Source organism: Acomys minous (genome assembly GCF_964271855.1).
Source record: "Acomys minous genome assembly, chromosome: 5".
NCBI lineage: Eukaryota > Metazoa > Chordata > Mammalia > Rodentia > Muridae > Acomys > Acomys minous.
Window position 1 is genome coordinate 30,567,419 of NC_140494.1, and position 17,417 is coordinate 30,584,835.

Consider the following 17,417-nt stretch of genomic DNA (forward strand, 5'->3'; position numbering starts at 1 on the left):
ACTCTCCTGTTCCGGATTCCAGGGTGTGAACCACTGTGCCCATTTGAAAACAAACTTCTTTTAAGTCAGGAGCGGTGAGACTTGTCTGTAATCCCAGCGCTCAGGACACTGCAACAGGAACGCTGGAACAAGAATGAAGCCAGCCTGGGCTGTGGTAGCGAGGTCCAAGCCAGGCTGGACTCCATCTCAAAACACCAAATAGGCCATTGATAAACAAATGCATTGGATTACTTTTGACATTCCTCAAAGCACTTCCAGGGTTAACAGCTTGCCCAGATGAGGTTGAGTCCTCTGCTTTTCTTCAGAACTCTATGCAATGGAATTTATACATGCCTTCATGGGAGGTAGGGTGGCCAATCTCCATCGACTACATCTGGGATCCACTAAAACCCCAGCTGCTGGGCTCTCCTATGAAGGCTCTTCTTAATTACATTATCTGAAGCAGAAGAGCCACCCTAAATCTTGGCCCCTCCCTAAATCTTGGCCCCTCCCTAAATATTGGCCCCACCCTAAATCTTGGCCCCACTTTTTGGTGGCAACCCATATAATAAGACATGGAAGAAAGAATCCTTGCTTTTTTTTTTCTGTATACTCTCTCTCTCTCTCTCTTTTTTTTTTTCAAATTCTTCTATACTTTTACTGTGGCCAATATTAAATCCAGCTTCTTCAAGGCTCCAAGGTACACTGAAGACCAGCAGCTTTCAAGGAATCCTCCAGAACTTCAGCGCCAGACTGGGACTGCTGACAAAGCCAGTCTTGTGGACTGAACGGCCAGCAGATTCTCATCTTTTGTGTTGTGAGTCAGCCATTGTTGGACTACCCAGACTTCACCCTGCAAGCCCATCTAGTAAATCCCATATATGATTGTGTGTGTGTGTGTGTGTGTGTGTGTGTGTGTGTGTGTGTGTGTGTGTGTAGGGGGTAAACATGTAGAGATAAAAGAGCAGTAGGCTAGAATCACTTATTTCCTTCTACCATGTGGAATTCTAGGCTCAAACTTTGGTAACCAGGCTTGGCAGCAAGCACCTTACCTGCTGAGCCATCTCAAAGGCTCAAATAAAATAAAATAAAATAAAATAAAAAAAAGAAAGTGTTTACTTGATGAATGAGTAACGTTAATACAGTGTGGCAGGCCTATATGAGGAGACAGCATGACAAACATATTAATAAATAACCAAATGTCCTTTGTCTTCCAATCCCATTGCATGGCCAAAACACTTGGAGGAGCCTTTTAACCTTTATACTGTTGTTTCATTATGACCTTAGACACATGCTGAAGGCAAGGTGAAGACATTCATTTGGCCTTTATCTGATGTCCTTTTAAGAAGCGCGCACACACACACACACACACACACACACACACACACACACACACACTCACCCCACTAGAGGACGCAGGACAAGCCACCATGCTCAAGCCTTCATTTTGAGACAGGGTCTCATATCTCTTGGGCTTTTGTTGGACTCTCTATCTACTACTGGAGGATGATCATGAACTACTAATGAAGGAACCAGCCCCCTTAAAGACCCCCACTAAGGCCAAAGCATGTACATTTTTAGGGGGTCTAGCTTGAACCAAAGACAGACAGATATCAGATCACTGTATGTATGTGGCAGGGACAGGGAAAACCTTGACAGGCCCCATCGCGATGACTCAATAAATTCCTATTCCTATACATTTACATCGACAATAAACTCCGTCTCTTAATAAAGACTCCGAGAATAGACTAGAAATCTCTCTAGAGGTCTCAGTCTTACATTACTGATCCTCCTGCCTCTGGGCTACCTGTTGGGATTACAAGCTTGTGCCACTAGGCTCAGTTTACACTGTACTGTAGATCAGACCCAGCCTTTGTGCACTCTAGGCAAGCCAACATCCACACTCCACTAAGCCACATGGGATTTTTTTTTTTCTATCCCTGCCAGCCTTCCTCCTTTTCAATAGCGAAGCCCCATGGGGCCTTCGGTTTATGACACCCCAGGATTTGCTCTACCCTTTCTGTCCATTCTGAACTGTTGTTTTGTTTTGTTTTGTTTTTTTCTATTCACACCACACCATTGCCTTGTCAGTTGGAAGTCTTATTTTCCTTCTTTTTGTTCCTGCTGTTTAAACAATTCCCTTGGCTCATTCAATGCATCTTCTGGTAATTCAATTGTTCATTCCCTCTGACTCAGCACTGCAACGAACATATTTACCTTTAAACATTTTTTTATCTACCCCTCTGGTCCTCAAAGCCTTCATTCTACCAGGTGGCCTAGCTGCTGTGACTGTCTTTTTCACAGGGAAGAGGTCTGTGTGGGGGTTGGGAGCAGTCCCTGTAGCGTTGGAATCCATGCCTTGAGCAAGAACAATTTCAGGAAAGCTTGTGAGGACCTGTCTGATGCCAGAATCAAAAGATGGCCACACCTGAAGTGTGGCCAGTTATGGTACAGCCACCAGCTCATCCTGATGGGGAGAAACTTTCAACAGTGGGCAAATGCCTCCTCAGGAACCTATCACTCACTTGAAATCTTTGCAAATATTAGAGTTCACTATGGGGGACAAAGGAATGGAAGTGCTTAGGCCACACAGGCATGTGCATGTGTGCATGCGTGTGTACAGAGCAGCAACACCTCTGCCAAAACAGGCGGAAAGACAGGCAGAGGTGGGACAGTCTTGCCGAGCCACAGATTTGATCATGCCTCTGTGTGGTCTGTTTCCAGACCTGCTTCAAAAGTCTTTCTCTGATGCTTTCAGTCTCCATCTGGCCCCGCCCTGAGATCTCCACTTTGGGAACTATTCCTCTGGGTATGTTCTACAGCACCAAGTTAACCTGTACTGCCTAGAAGCTCATCCCCATTAACGGCTCCATACCAGCTGCTCATCAGTCCAGACAAGCCAGGCTTGGGCTGTGGTGTCTGGGAGCCTTGTCAGTCATTAACACCTCCATGCCAAATGGGTTGTCAGACTGGGTGGCTCTGAAACTGGCTTCTGGAAGGAATGGGACATAAGCGATGTTAAGAATACGAGAAGTGGCCATTTGACGAGGAAAGGCCCTTTGCCGGGGCCTCGGAAGCGCCAAAAAGTAACACGGGAGTGAACTGCAGCTAACACTACCTTCCCTCGAAATGTCCTTCAATGAAAGGGTTAAGTACTTTGAGCATCCGGTGAGTTGAGAAGAGAGGCACAGCTTTAGGAAATTTTGTAAAGATTGACTCCAAAGAAGATGGTGGGTTGCTTGCTTTAGAAGAGGCTGTTGGTGGGTTGGCCTACCCCTTCCCCAGTTTTTTTTTTCTTTGTTTTATTTTGTTTTTTCCTTTCAGCACCAAAGGCTTGCTTCCTTCTGTCTCACTGTGCTATCCTTGCCCAAGGTCAAGTATTTGCATTGAAAACAAGTTTTCCCAATTTTAAGGTAGGGACCTAAAACATAAGCACAAATTTCAGGTACGCGGATGTTGGACTTGTGTTTCACTAAGGCCACAAACACTGTGTGGCCATGTCTTGCCTTCCATACTCCTCATGGAGAATGCTTTGCTGGAAGGTCAGTAGTGTCCCTCATTGCCTAGGCCTCTTCCAAGACCCTGTGCTGAATTCTGTATTTGCAAACCGACTGCCAAAGAGGCCGCCAGCATTACGCAAACTGCTAACATGTCACTCAGACCTCCCAAATGAGTGTTCACTCTTATCAGCCTTGACCAAATGCAAAAAGAGCAAATAGCCCAAGTGTGCTGCAAACAAGGGTCTTCGTTTAAACTGGGAAACACCAACTTTCTAAGCTCTCCTGGAATTTCCCCACCAAACTAGCAGAGTTAACAGCTTTCAGTAGGGGCATCCAAAAGTCCTTTGCACAGCTTTTTTTTTTTTCTTATCTTCTTTCTCTTTTCTATTCTAGATCTCTCTACTTGGAGATGTAGCTGTTTCTCCTGCAGTCCACCCACACCTAGAGAAGAAGAGGGAGGGCCCTTAGATATGACGTCAGGGGAGATACTGGAGTATTTTTGTTGTCTTGTGGGGAGAAGGTTCCTTCCTCTCCCCCATTAGTTCATTTTTCTCTACCCCTTCCTTTTCCTCTCTCACCTTTCCTACTCCCCATTCTTATTTTGCTCCCTTCCCCCCCCTTTCTCCCCCTTCCTGTCTCTCTCTTTCTTCTCTCCCGTCCTTCCTTCCCCTTTCTCTTTCCTTCCTTCCTCTCTCCCTCTCTTCTTTCTTTTTCCGTCTCCCTGTCTGCTTCCCTCCCTTCCTCACTTTCTTTCCTTCTTTCTTTTCCTCAGTTATGACTCAGAATCCGGTGTTTGGGTAACAGTCATTTTTTAGTTCATTTTGACTAAAGTCACTTGGCGCGAAACCTATTCCTAGACCAGCCTAATTCACAGGTCTGTCCAGCATTCCGATGCTTAATTACTTAAAGCTCTTCAAGTGCAAACATTCTGGGAACTCAAATGACCCTATTAAAGACCATCATCTTGTGGGGGAGGGATAAATGGTAACTCCCGGGATCGCTATTATTTAATAACTCGTTGGCTTGGGCATGTCCCCACACACACCTAATCACAGTCAGCTAGAGTGAAGAGCCCACAGGCCAGTGTTGGGGGCTGGGGCGTGGCTCAGTGGTGGAGGTTTGTTAGGTGGCTCTGCTGAAAGACCAGCTAGTGATAGCTTTTCACCTTGAACCCCCTGGCTTTCACATCTATAATTCATCCTCCCGCTATACATGTACCCAGCTGTTCATAAGATACACGCTGCTGCTCTAACCTGAACAGGCCCTTGCAATTCAAGGGGAGAGGCCCAGCCCAAGCCACCAGCACCTCCACCCCAAACCAATTACCCGAGGTTGCCTGGTACGGGAAGGCAGCGTGGGTGGGATCATTTGGGTGGTATCCCCCCAAAACCACAGTAATTGGAGGGGAAAGGAAGCAAATATCAATTAGGATACCTCAGCCATTTTCCCAGCTTGGATTCCAAGGAGCCCCACCTTGGTGTCCTCAGAAGTAGTAGCTTCCAATATCAGCCAACAACAACAACAAAAAACAAAACAAAACACAAAACAACAACAACAACAACAAAACCAAATCCCCCCAAACCCAGCACCGACATAGGTCTTCTTTCCCAGGAAACCTCTGTGATATGCCCACGACCATGATGTAGGCCTGGGGATTGTCAACTGCAACGCTGACAGCTTCTCAGCGATTCAGGGGGATGAGAGCCAGGAAGGGGTAAGGTGCTGTCTTTGGAAGTCCTGGGGGCGCCCTCACCCTCTTTCAGACTGCGCGGCGGTGGGGGGTTGGGGGGGTGTTAAAACGCACTTCCTTGCTCGCCCAGCGTATCCTCCCCAATCTAGGGTTCTGGAACCACCGCCAAAAGGAAGGCAGCCACTCTGGGAGGGGGGCGCCGGCTGGCGACAGAGAGGGCCCCGGAGACCCCCCGCGCTGAGACCGTGGGGGGCGCTCAGGGGGCGGCCAGGGCTCGCCAAGGCTCGCCAGGATGGGTGCCTCCCAGGACGGTGGGGAGGGCAGCCTGTTTACCCAGGAGGGCTGCGCTGATAGCACGTTCCTCCAGTTTACTTTGCCTTCCTTGGGTTTATTGTAAAGGGGTAAAGTTTTCGGATCTGTCACGTGACCCTGACAGGTCCTGCCTATGGCGCGGCAGACCACCCACGCCGAGGGCCATGGACCTGCTTAATAGAAACAGGCTTGTAATTGTGAGTCCGCGCCGCACTCCGCCGAAAGCCTGCGGCGGCCCCGCGCGCCGGGGTTTTTACACTTTCCGTTCCTTTTGTAAAGACGAAGGAGGAGGAGAAGACGAAGACGAAAACGGGGGAAAGAGACGGCGACAGGGCAGACAAAGAGACCCGCGGCGACAGGGCCCGGGGGAGACGAAGAGAGACAGGGAGAAGACAGAGCCACGCAGCACCAGCCAAGGGGGGGCCCGGGAAATTAATAAAAGGAATTGATGTGAACCTCACGGCCAGCGTCCGCGCCATCGGCAGCTGCGCTCCGGCCAGGGGCTGAGGCCCGCTATGGTGAGTGCGCTCTGCCCTCCGGGAACGCCCCACGCCTAGCCCGGACCCCACTCCGGGGCTGGCGAGGAAGGCGGGCGGCGAGATGGCCGCGGCTCTGGGGTGCGGGATCGGGGACTGCGTCCCTGTGCTCGCCTTCAGCTCGCATGCCGGGACCCCCGGCAGGGAGGAGAGCTGGCTGTGGTGCGTGGGGGAACAGCTCCGGGGGGAGTTCCCACGGAAGGGGTCGCCCGGGATCCCATTTGCACGCTTGAAAGGGTAGCCACCTTGGCTTCCGCTGTTCCAGCCGGGTGGTAGCTACTGCCTGGCCGGTGCAGGCAGCACGGCTGACGAAGGCTTGGTGGCGAGAGTGACAGCGCCGGGGGCTGGAGGGGAGGGGGAGGGTAGGGGGCTGCTCAAGGGAGCACGCGCGCCACAGACGTCTTTCTGGGCGCATGGGACGCCAGCTGGAGGGGACCCACGCACCCGCACGTAGGGCTGGCTGCGGTGCGTATAAACACCTGGTTGAATGCAACACCTAGAGTCCAGAGATGCGCCGTGTCAAAAGCCGCGGACTCCTCCCTGCTGCGGTTGGTGGGGAGAAAAGAGGCCAAGGGCGCTTTGAGTTCATCGCCGGGTTTGGGTAGAGGAAAGGGGTGTGTGCTGACTCCTGCGCCTACGGAATCGGGCACTCTGGTGCCTGCCACCCATTAAAGAGGTGGGCGGGTGGCGCAGTGCCCAGAACGCTGTGTGCGGCCTCAGGGGAGCCTAGAAGTGGGTCTCACTGACCCAGACCTTCGTGGAATGAGCTGCTCCCAACACAGGGACCCTCCCGTTGCTAAATATTACTTTTGGTGACACGGTGTATGTATTCATGTTTGAGATGCCTAGTGTGTTTCTGGTGTCAGTGTCTGTCCCATAAAAACCATCATAAGGAGTCTTGTTCATGAAGGACACCAGAGACCTGTGCTGTCTTGGACCCGGATGAGACGCTCTTTCCCTTTTATCCTTCTTTCCTCCCTTGGCACCTAGGCACATTACTGGGTGCCCCTAAATAGTTAATAACCGGACCACTGATGTCTTGAGCCACAATAGTCATTTTTCATCGTTCTGTGTGTGTGTTCTTCTTGGTTCTAGTACTTCAGCATGCAATTAGCTGTCTCCACAAAGCAAGACAATAGTTTTTGTTGTTACCCTTTGTTACTGTAACATTATTTCTGGGTGGTTCTTCAGGATACATTGTTGCCTCAGGTGCATTGTGTACTGTGTTGTAAAACAAGGGCCTTTCAATTGTGAATGTGTGTGTTCCAGTTGTCACCCAGCGTCCTTCCATCGGGCAATAAAATACCTTTGAATCCATGATCTTTTTAAACTAAAATGTTGGACCAAAGTGACACCAATAGACCCTATCATCTTAATACACCAATTCTCAATTTGGAGTACTGGCTTTATTTTAAACTCATTGTGAGAAGTGTGTCTAATTTCTGGTTATAGATTTTTGTCTGGTTTGACAAGCTGACACCATTTGGAACTGTTTTGTGAAAAGAGGATGCTTAGCAGATTGCTTTCAATTGTCTACAGATAAGAAATTTGTAAGATAAATATGGATTAAAATGCCCACCTTCCCTGTTCTGTCTCTCCCACCCAGCCACACACCTTTTATTTTCTACAGCCTGTGCCACAGTGTATAATGCCCCATTGAGACATGTAGGCGTGATGTGTAAACCGGATTAGGGGTATGAAAGAAAGACACACAATAAGCTGGAATTGTTTTACTTCCCTTTCATTTCTCATGCCTATATCTCTAATAAATTTGCTCCAGCAGTGGGTCAAAGGGATCATGTTGCTCAGCCTCTTTTTCATGTATGACCCAAAGGCAGAGAGCATTGAAATGCACTGTGTGCTTTCTGCCAGGGTCAGAGCAGGGTATAGATATATTAGATAGGGAGACAGACGATGGGAGAGGGATGGAGGGGAAAAATGCCTGGGGCCTGAGTGCTTCCAGAACACATTTCTATCCATTAGAGTGGAACAATGTAGCAAAAGAGATATTTAGAGAAAAGGGAGGGAAGGAATCAATACAGGGGTCCATTGAGTTTTCTGTCAAGCTCATTGAACTCTGTACTTGGTGATGTTCTTAGCAAAAGAGTATCAGTAGCTTTTGGTACTGCATAAAGCTAATTCTCCTATTTAAAGCAGCAATGACTGACTCAGGCATTTCTGGGCCCTTCTGAGGGTACCTCATCTTGGCTACCCTCCCCATGCCCAGCTCAGGGTCTGTGCTGTGGACTTCTCATTTACTCCTTTGTGGAGTTGGGAGCAGCTTCCCATTAAAGGAGATCAGAGGTAATTAGCAGCATTATTTTGACAAGTTGGCTAGGGCAGTTCCCCTTCCTTGGGGGGGGGGGGTGCTGGGGGGGTTGTAAGGGCAGGAAACTGAAGGTGAGGAGAAGTGAGGGAAGTCAAGCCCAGTGGTTTTACACTCTTGTGGTTTCTGGATCTTTCTTTCTTTCATCCCTGAAACCTTTTTAGGCTCATTTTCTGCCATCTCCTTGTACAATCTATATATAACAGAGACTGCCAGAGAGCAAGTAAGACATTCTTAGAGAGCCAAGAAATGGGGTAAGATGGTGGCAGATTGGCTTAAGAACCTAAATCTTATCCAAGATGCCTTAGAACTGGCCAGACTCTAGTCTGTCACTCATGTCCTGTATCCTGGGCTACATATCCATACATAAAACATCACACTCCCTTCCTCTCTGCATCCTACCCTTGCAACAAGAATACTGTAGGATTTACTATCATATTTGCAATTCTTTGAATTTCTAGAAGACTATTAAATTTGATGGGGAAAATTATGACTAAGACTAGGGTCAAATGGTTGGAACATCTTTCCCCCTTTATACATTTATATGCTGCAGAAATGAGCTACATGATTATGGATCTTAAAGATTCTCTTAGTTTTGTCTGAGAAGCCAGTGAAAAGTTAAGCCTCAACAAGTCTGGCACCCATAGCTTTGCACCATTGGAACATTCCCACAGAGAGGACAGATGTTTTATCTCAAGGGTCATCTTAGCACTTGGACAATCTGATGTCATTTTGGGGATGTGTGTGGCAATGGCTGTGGATATCTGAAGGACGGGTACAGAGGGTGGTGAAGACAGTAAGGGGACCCAGAGCATTGAAGGGCTTGTTTTGGAAACTACAGACTCAGACCTGGACCGTGATGGGGGAGAAAAGAATGAACAGTATGTTTTCAGTTGAACTTGAGTTGGAACAGAAGATATTCACTCAGTTCTGGTCTTACAGAAGGCCCCAAGCTCTCAGTTATTTGGGGAGCCACCAGGCAAGAAAGACCCTTAAGTTAAAGGGGCCATTTAGACACCTTAGAAGGCCTGGCTCCTCCATTCTGCCCCCCAGGTCTGTGGAATCCTTGCGGTTAGCTGGAAGTTAACAAACCCGGTGTGGCTCAGCGGTCCCCTGCACAGGGCATGCATATTAAAGCCGACAATGCTTACAAATGTAAATAAGGGTAGATTGATTAGGAACAACATTATCGCCGAGAATGTCACACTCACATGCATCAGCAATGAGGCAAATTGGGGGCAGCCTCGGCCCTGACCACCCAAGTCGAGCAGCCTTTTTAGACTGGCTCCTCTTCCCTTTCTTAAAAACGTTACAGAAACAAGGCCAATTAGATCCCCAAAGTAATTCATCTCTATGAAAAAAGCAGACCACAGGGGAAGCGGCGGGTGGGGGCTGGGGAGATTAAGATAGTGCTTGTTAGAGAGAGCCTGGGGATTGCGTCCTGAAACCTACGGGTAGAATTTACAGGTCAGGACCATTGTCTGGGACGCTGGAAAGTTAACCCATCAAACAGCGGGCGAGGGGTCGCAAAGTGCTGCAAACCTCGGGGTTCCATGTTCAAACCGTTTAGGAATTAAGTCAAACCGAGGGAAAAGCGCCCGAGTGGAAGAGGCTTTGCATAGCTAGGCTATGGTCTTTTTCTAGAATCCCAGAATCCAAACAGCTATACTGCAACCAAAGAAGTAAAAGCCTGGTTGGGGGGGGGGGGGGAGGGGAGGACAGCAAATGCTTAGGAGTAAAACATTGTAAGGAATTTGAAAAGACAACTTTTATAGGTCTATGTAGTTATCTTGCCTACGATACATACAGCAAGCTTCAAATGTAAAAAACAACAAAAAAACAGGCTGACCTTTGAACTCGGAGAGTCACCCTCAAGTTCCAAAAAACAACGTAATTTTCAAGAGCACAACACGTGAAAGCTAAAGTAGTAGCTCGCTCTTTTCTGCAGAATGCTGATAACCAAACCATTTATCAGAGAGTAGGATTTTACCCCATGTTTTAACAGCCCTGCTTCCTGCACTTTACTCGTTACTAAGTGTCCTTCCCTTCACCTGCACGTCTTCCCTTCAGGATTTTTCAGCAACTCTTCCGAAAGTTAGTGGGAAAATCACGTGCTCCCTGGTGTTAGGAGTTTTGAATTTCTGCACTGGCCCCGCACCCAGGTCCTCTTCCTTATCTTGTGAGCACCCCCATTCTCTCTATTCTCTCAGATTCCCCACGGACTTCAGGAACCGCACGAATTCTACGAGTTTGGGATACAGGGTGGCCAGGCGTCGTAGGGAAGCCCGGAAGGAGACAAGGCTAAAGGGGAGGCAGGCTGGGCAAGGATGAAGGACAGCAACCCGGCGGGAGGGGAAGTCCCCCTTCCCTCCCTGCCGCCGCCCCCCGCCCCCGCCCCAGCCGCATGCACGGCCGGTGGCCGTGAGCCCTTGAGCGGCCCCAGACTAGCCGCAGCCCGCGCCGCTGAATGGAAGGGCCGGGGCTCAGCCATTGGCCGCCAGCGGGGAGGCCGCGCGCGCATTGGGCAGAGCAAGGGGGCCGGGCCGCCTTCAGGAATGTACTACTGCGTGTCCAGCATGTCTGCCCGCTCCGGTAGGGCGCGCACACCGTCCAGGGTCCGGGAAGGCGGTGAGCGCGGCGATGAGGGCCTGTGCTCCACAGCGCGCGGACCCTGTTACCTGCTGCGCCCGCGCCACGCGCAGGCCCAAGACCGGAGCGCGCGGGCGCGCACTAACGCGGGCGCGCGGATGGGCCTCTTGGTCTGGGTCACGTGGCGGAGCAGGCTCCGCCTTCTTCCCTGCTCCTCCCCCTTTGCCTCCATCTGGGTTTCTTTCTTTCCTTTTCTTCTTTTTTTTTTCAATGAACACACACCGTGTGCATCTTAAAGCCACACTGCCCCATTTCACGGCTTCTTTTGGTTCCTCTCCGGTTCCCTCTGCAGTTCAAGTCGGAAAAGAAAAATAATAGGACGTAGGAAAATTCAGTGTTTCTGGGTCTGGTGTCTACTGCAGGGGGGAGAAACTTAACTTGAAAACTTATTGGAGAATGGAATGTGCTTTCTTAAGTGTTATTATTTTTTTTTCTTAAGGAGCATAGTTGTGTAGATAGTTTAATTTGTCGCTGGCTCCAAGATTCACCTCCCTTCCCCCCCCCCCAGTCGCTTTTTTTCCTTTTTGTTCAACTTAAAGCGAATCCCCGGGAAGTCTTGGTGACACTGGACCCAATATCGGGACAAATCTTCACGATCTGTGCACAAATTGTTTAAAATGAATTAGACATCAAAGCCTTTATTCTACGTCACGCGATTAAATATTACAGGATGCACACGTAATTTTATTTTTTAACCTTAAAACTGACTTTGTTTAAGAATATGATCAATTAATAGAGAGTCCAGATGAACCCCAAATAATCGTGAAATCTTTCAGTCCATTTCTCCGGTCTGCTGAAAAGATTTGTTTCTTTTTATATATTAAAGATTCAAATAAAAACCCGCCTCTCCTTCGAGACTGTGTCTGGCTTCTCTTTACAGATTTTTTTCAAATTGGGCTGTGCTGGGGTGTGTGTGTGTGTGTGTGTGTGTGTGTGTGTGTGTGTGTGTGTGTGTGTGTGTGTGTGTGTGTGTTTGGCGGGGGGGGGGTGCTAAGGGAATGAGGGGTTTTTAAAAAGGGTGGCTTTTCCCAACATCCTTGCGCTCCTCTTTAACTTTCCATTTTGTTTATCTTAATACGAGGCGTTGTTCCCTGCGAGAGTCTAAGTCTTGCCTTTGGTTATAAAAGAAAAGAGGAAAAAAAAAATTGGCACACACTGCCGCACGATCCACCACCCTGTCATTATTGGTGCAGGCCTGGGAATTCAAGCCGGACCTCCCAGTATTTGCTGCAGCTTGAGGCCAAAGTGCCTCTAAAAGGGTTTTCTTTGAGGAATTTCAGAAATTGTTTAAGCGCTTAAAAAAAAAATTACATATCCCCCGTTTCTATCGCGAGGCAAATGCTCCTGTATGTGTGAGCGTGTGCGTGTGTGTGCGTGTGCGCGCGCGCTCGCAAAAGGCGTCTCACAAAAAAGAAGACACTGTTGAAAAGAAAAGAAATAAGAAAGAAAGGAGGGGGGAAGCATTCCTTAATGGAAGTATTGCATGCGAGAAGGTTGGCGCTGAGCGAGCGCCCCCCCACCCCCGCAGCCGGGGATGCACACACGGGGGTTGCCTACCTGGGTGGTCTCTCTACTTTGGTGAGCTGTTGCTAAGCAGCTAATAATAGTCATGTTTGCTGAGTAATTTCTGCCCTCCGAGAGCCAATCGCGTCGCAGAAACCCAAGCCATCTGACAGCCCCGGGGGCGGGAGTTCCAGCCTTTTTCTCTTTCGCTCGCTCTCTCTCCCCCTCCACCCCCTCCCCTCCTCCTCTTTCTCCAAATGGAGAGAGTTCTTTTTTTTCTTCTTCCATCTCATCTATTGAGTCAAGGAGCTGCTGCGGCTGCTGCCCGCTGCACACACACAGAGCGGAGTCCCCAAGTCCCGGGAGCGAGAGAGGCGCGCGGCGCGGGGGCAGAATGGTCCAGCGGGTCGGTGAGGAGAACAAGAAAGCAGAGTCCGGGACCGAGCAGCCACCGCGAACCCAGCAGCCCGAGAGCGAGCAGCCGCTTCAGAAGCCGCCACCGCCAACCCCAGCCGCAGCCGCAGCAGCGGGAGCAGCGGCTGCCCCGGCCCGGCATCGCTGAGACCCGCCGGGCACCGTCGCGTCGCCGGCAGCGGGCGCCGAGGGAGCCGGCGCGAGCTGCGGGGGTCTGCGCGCGCCTTCTGCCGTGAAGGGGTCGCGGCGCGGGGCGGGGACGTCTGGGGGGACTTGGGGACCGCGAGGCGCGCCCTGGAAGCGCCGGCTCTCGCCTTCCCGCGAGCTGGATGTGGGCAGCGGCGGCCGCAGAGACCTCGGGACTCACGCGCAATGTGGCAATGGAAGGCGCAGGGTCTGAGTCCCCGGCAGCGGCCACGGCCGCAGCACCCGCAGCGCCCGCCGTGTGAGCGGCAGCAGCGGGTCTGTCACCGGGAGCCGGAGACCCCGGCGGCCAGCAGCGTCCTCGCGAGCCGAGCGCCCAGGCGCGCCCGGAGCCCGCGGCGGCGGCGGCAACATGGCCTCGGCTGGTAACGCCGCCGGGGCCCTGGGCAGGCAGGCCGGCGGCGGGAGGCGCAGACGGACAGGAGGACCGCACCGCGCCGCGCCGGACCGGGACTATCTGCACCGGCCCAGCTACTGCGACGCCGCCTTCGCTCTGGAGCAGATTTCCAAGGTGCACGTCTGTCCCCTCCTCCCTCTCCACTTTTCCTTCTTCTTCCTCTTTGGGATCTCTGCCACACAGGCACACACACACACCCTCCTGAGAAAGCAGCAGACAAGTGAAGGTTGAAAATTTCAAACCCTCCCTCCGGACTTTGGAGGAAAGGGCTGTCTGAGGTCCGCAGGGGGTGGAGGGGTGCGTGCATGCGTTTGTGTGTGCGTGTGTAGTGTATGCGCGCGCACACGCCCTCCCTGGTGTGCCTTTTCCGGAGCTTTGGAAACCGTCCTGAGTGGACCACCTCCAGGGCGGCTGCGGTGCGGCACTGCCCCCGGCCCCAGCGCCTTTCTCCCGCGCCCCTGCCCTCGGTTGCAGCCTAAAGCTCAGCACTGCCACATTTCTTAACCTCTTTGAGGGGGAGGCGGAGTGGAGAGAGGCGGAGAGAGGCAGAGGGGAGGGAGCCAAAGTAAAGGTGGTTTCCTTTTTTGGCAGCCGGTTCTGCTTTCTTTGAGCTTAAAATCTCTGCTCCCTTAAAAATTATTCTCGGGAGAGGACGTCCCCTCTCTTCCAGGTTTTGGGCCGCCTCTTCTCCCAGCCTGCCGGGGAGAGAGAGGGACAGTTGTAAACAAGTTGCCACCTTAAATCTTCGGTATGGATGTACTGAACGGCTGGGTTCATTGTGTTTACGAGGCTGCTGAAATGTGTGGAATCCGGGGAAGGCGAGCACCTAGCCTGGGGCCCGCTGGGGCCCTGGCCAGCACCGGGGCTCCACCGCCCTGAGAGCAGTCTGCGCCCAGCCAGGACCCCCGCCGGCGCCGCCTTGGGCCTCTTCCCCGTGCACTCGGCTTTTTAAAAAGAATTCACCAGGAGGGAGTGGGAGAGGAGGGAAAGATCCTTGTGGCCGCCCTCTTCCGAGCACAAATAGTGTAAGTTGCAGATGGCTGCCGCATTTCCTAACTGAGCTCCTGCGGCGTCTCCCAAAGCGGTGGAAAAGTGTGTGGAGTTCTGGCTGCTGGGCTCACCACGTGGATCCCGCGTATAGCTACGCCAGGCCGGGGACCAGATGGGCCACGGTCGCTGTATACTGTCCCTAAGTGGCGTTTGTGCCCCCTCACCCGCCCTCTTGGGTACGGGAGGAGACCAAAGGCTGGAGCGGGACTTAGGTGAAGGCGGTACGTGTCCTGTCCTGGTGGTACTTTAGTGTTGGACTGCTTTAGGATCACTCAGGCCCTCCCTCTCCAGGTCCGTGGTACTATCGCCTGGCTGTTGGCATCTCCTCCGTTAGCCTCTCTCCCAGCACCCCAAGTCTGATTCAGGGATGGTGTTCCGGCCACGCGTGGGGGCGCCCCCTGGTCCCTTAAGTGCAGTTCCCACGCTGCAGCCTCACTGATTTACAACCAAGTACCACCCCCACCCCCCCCCCGGCTCTCTTTGGACTATCCAGGTTCCAGCCCCAAGGGCGAGTTACTGCGTTGCAGCCGCCCACGTCCCCCACTGCTGTCTCGGGGGGATCCCCAGGCGGGTGTGCGCGGATTCCCGGGCGTTCACTCCTCCCTTCTGTTTCGTCCCCAGGGGAAGGCTACTGGCCGGAAAGCTCCACTGTGGCTGAGAGCGAAGTTTCAGAGACTCTTATTTAAACTGGGTTGTTACATTCAAAAGAACTGCGGCAAGTTTTTGGTTGTGGGTCTCCTCATATTTGGGGCCTTCGCTGTGGGATTAAAGGCAGCTAATCTCGAGACCAACGTGGAGGAGCTGTGGGTGGAAGGTAAGCGAACTCCTCGCCGCTGGCGTGTCCTTCGTCTTCCTTTCCTTCCCTGTGTTTGATGAAGATATTTGCCATCATGCACCCAGAGCCTCGCTGTAGCCAGCGTAGCTTCTGCCCGCACCAGGGGCGACTGTTTATTGTTTGCATGCCTGGCCTGCAGCCAGGCCCGCCCGACAAAGGCCGCGCTGTAATCTACTCGGGGCGCTTTGCTTTGCTAGGTGTGGTGGGAGAGAGTGGCGGGGGCGCAGGGCCTCTACGCGGGACGGACCACTCCGTAGGGTCGGGGTAGGGGGTAGTCCCCAAGGCCCGCCACGGCCGCCTGCCTGGTTCCGACCGGGCAGCCGCGGCCAGGGAAGGCCTCTCGGATCCCGGATCCCCGGCTCCCTTCCTTCCCTCCCCTCCCCCCACCCACCCACCGCGTTTGCGGAGAAAGGAGAGGGGTGGAGGGCAGGGCCACCCCTCTGGCTGCAGGGAGTGTGCGCGCCCCCTGGGCGCGCGGGGGGCGGGCGCCGCGCGGGCCTGCGGAGGCGGCCGCGTGTGTGGTCCTGTTTTTGGACAGCTTTCAACTCTGGGGGGAAAAACATTTGTCTCAAGGTACAAAAAAGAAGGGGGGGCGGTGGTGGGGGGAGTTGAAAAAAAACAGCAAAGCACAAACTGGAACGCATCTTTGTAAAGTAGATTAATGCTTTCTCGCGGGTGGGGGGCTTTTAAAACGGAATTATTATTGGGGGGAGGCAGCGTGTGGCAGGTTTGCAAGAAAGAAACGTGGAGGTTTTTTGTTTGTTTTGTTTTGCTTTTTCTTTTTTTAAAGAATGCAGGTTTGATGGGAGGGGCTACGGGGAGCTCCCCGGGTGTGCGTGTGTGCGCGTGCGCGCAGGTCTTTTATCCATGTTCCTCGGTTTGGGGGGGTTGCAGTTTTCCCCCTATCCCATTCCCACTACCAAGGAAGGTTTGTGATTGTAGGCTTTCTTTTTTCCCTTTTTCTTTCTTTGTTGGTCGTTTCTTAGTTATCTCTTTGAAAAGTACCAATCCCTTGTTTGAAAACATTTGAGCCTCTGGCAAACACTGCTTTGGGCATCATAGAGGTTGGGCATATGTTTCAACCCCAAATATCTGATGCATGCCTACTGTAAGCAACTCAAGACAGAATTTGGAAATTTGAGTTAATGGGCAATTCCTTAGGTAGCCACTTTCAGGATGCTCTTGGAAACTAACCTTCTAGAATATTCTGTTAACTTAGTTTTCAGTGTTTTGCAGACTAATGGTGGTGTATTTAGTTGAAAAGTGACAATCAAAATAATAATCCTAACCATTAAAACCAAAACACATTCCTGCCTTCAGTAGCTTGGCTAATGAATACAAGTGTCTCTTGAATTGATTCCATTAGGTAATTTACCCCCCATCCCTTTGCTTCCTTGTCATTGGTAGTTCAGAGTTTTCGTAGTTTTATTGAGCACTCACTATGTCCCTAGCAACAAATTTCCTTATTATCTGTAATGTTCCTGACTTTGCTAGCACTGTGTTGGAGTTCATGAAAGTTAACTTAGGAGAGAAAAGGCATTAGTGGATGTTTTGACGTAGGAAGGGGTTCAGGAGTCAAGATGGTGGTGTAATAGGAACAGGCCACCCCAGCAAGACCCCAGAGAGGGTAGTTAACTACCAGGACCCAAGTTCCTAGGCATAGGAACTGACCACCAGGGCTGTAGAACCATAATAGAGCTAGGTGCCACAGTTGGCCTTTTCCACATGGGAGACCATAAACAATTTGGTTTTTAGTAGTTGGAGCAGTTGTTTCCATAAATTTTAACAAACTTATAGAGGTAGTAGAGTTTTCTTAACATTGTATCAAGAACGAAGTGAGGCTTCTGAAGAGGCTAAGTGGGAAGATGCTTCCGAAGACACATCTGAGGCAGACCCCCTGGGCCTGCTTTTGCCCTCTGGAGGACTTTCCCTTTTTACTAGTGTAGGCAGTGGAACCTAGGGAGCTAGCATGCTAGGCAAACCTTCTCCACAGAACTACATCCCAACACCAGGCTCAGGAGT

General features: G+C 51.5%; 1 protein-coding gene across 6 annotated transcripts in view; it reads left to right on the top strand.

Moving 5' to 3' along the window:
• Window positions 1–4,998: 4,998 nt before the first annotated feature.
• PTCH1 (patched 1) overlaps window positions 4,999–17,417 on the top strand; it is a 68,271-nt gene continuing 55,852 nt past the window's right edge. Inside the window, exons 1-3 of one of the 6 annotated variants that reach the window (XM_084781814.1) lie at window positions 4,999–5,193; window positions 5,761–5,999; window positions 15,182–15,374. In XM_084781814.1, the coding sequence (XP_084637940.1) occupies window positions 5,997–5,999; window positions 15,182–15,374 (196 nt within the window). In that variant the 5' untranslated portion in view covers window positions 4,999–5,193; window positions 5,761–5,996. The other 5 variants (XM_084781813.1, XM_084781812.1, XM_084781817.1 and 2 more) reach the window with 5 other exon arrangements.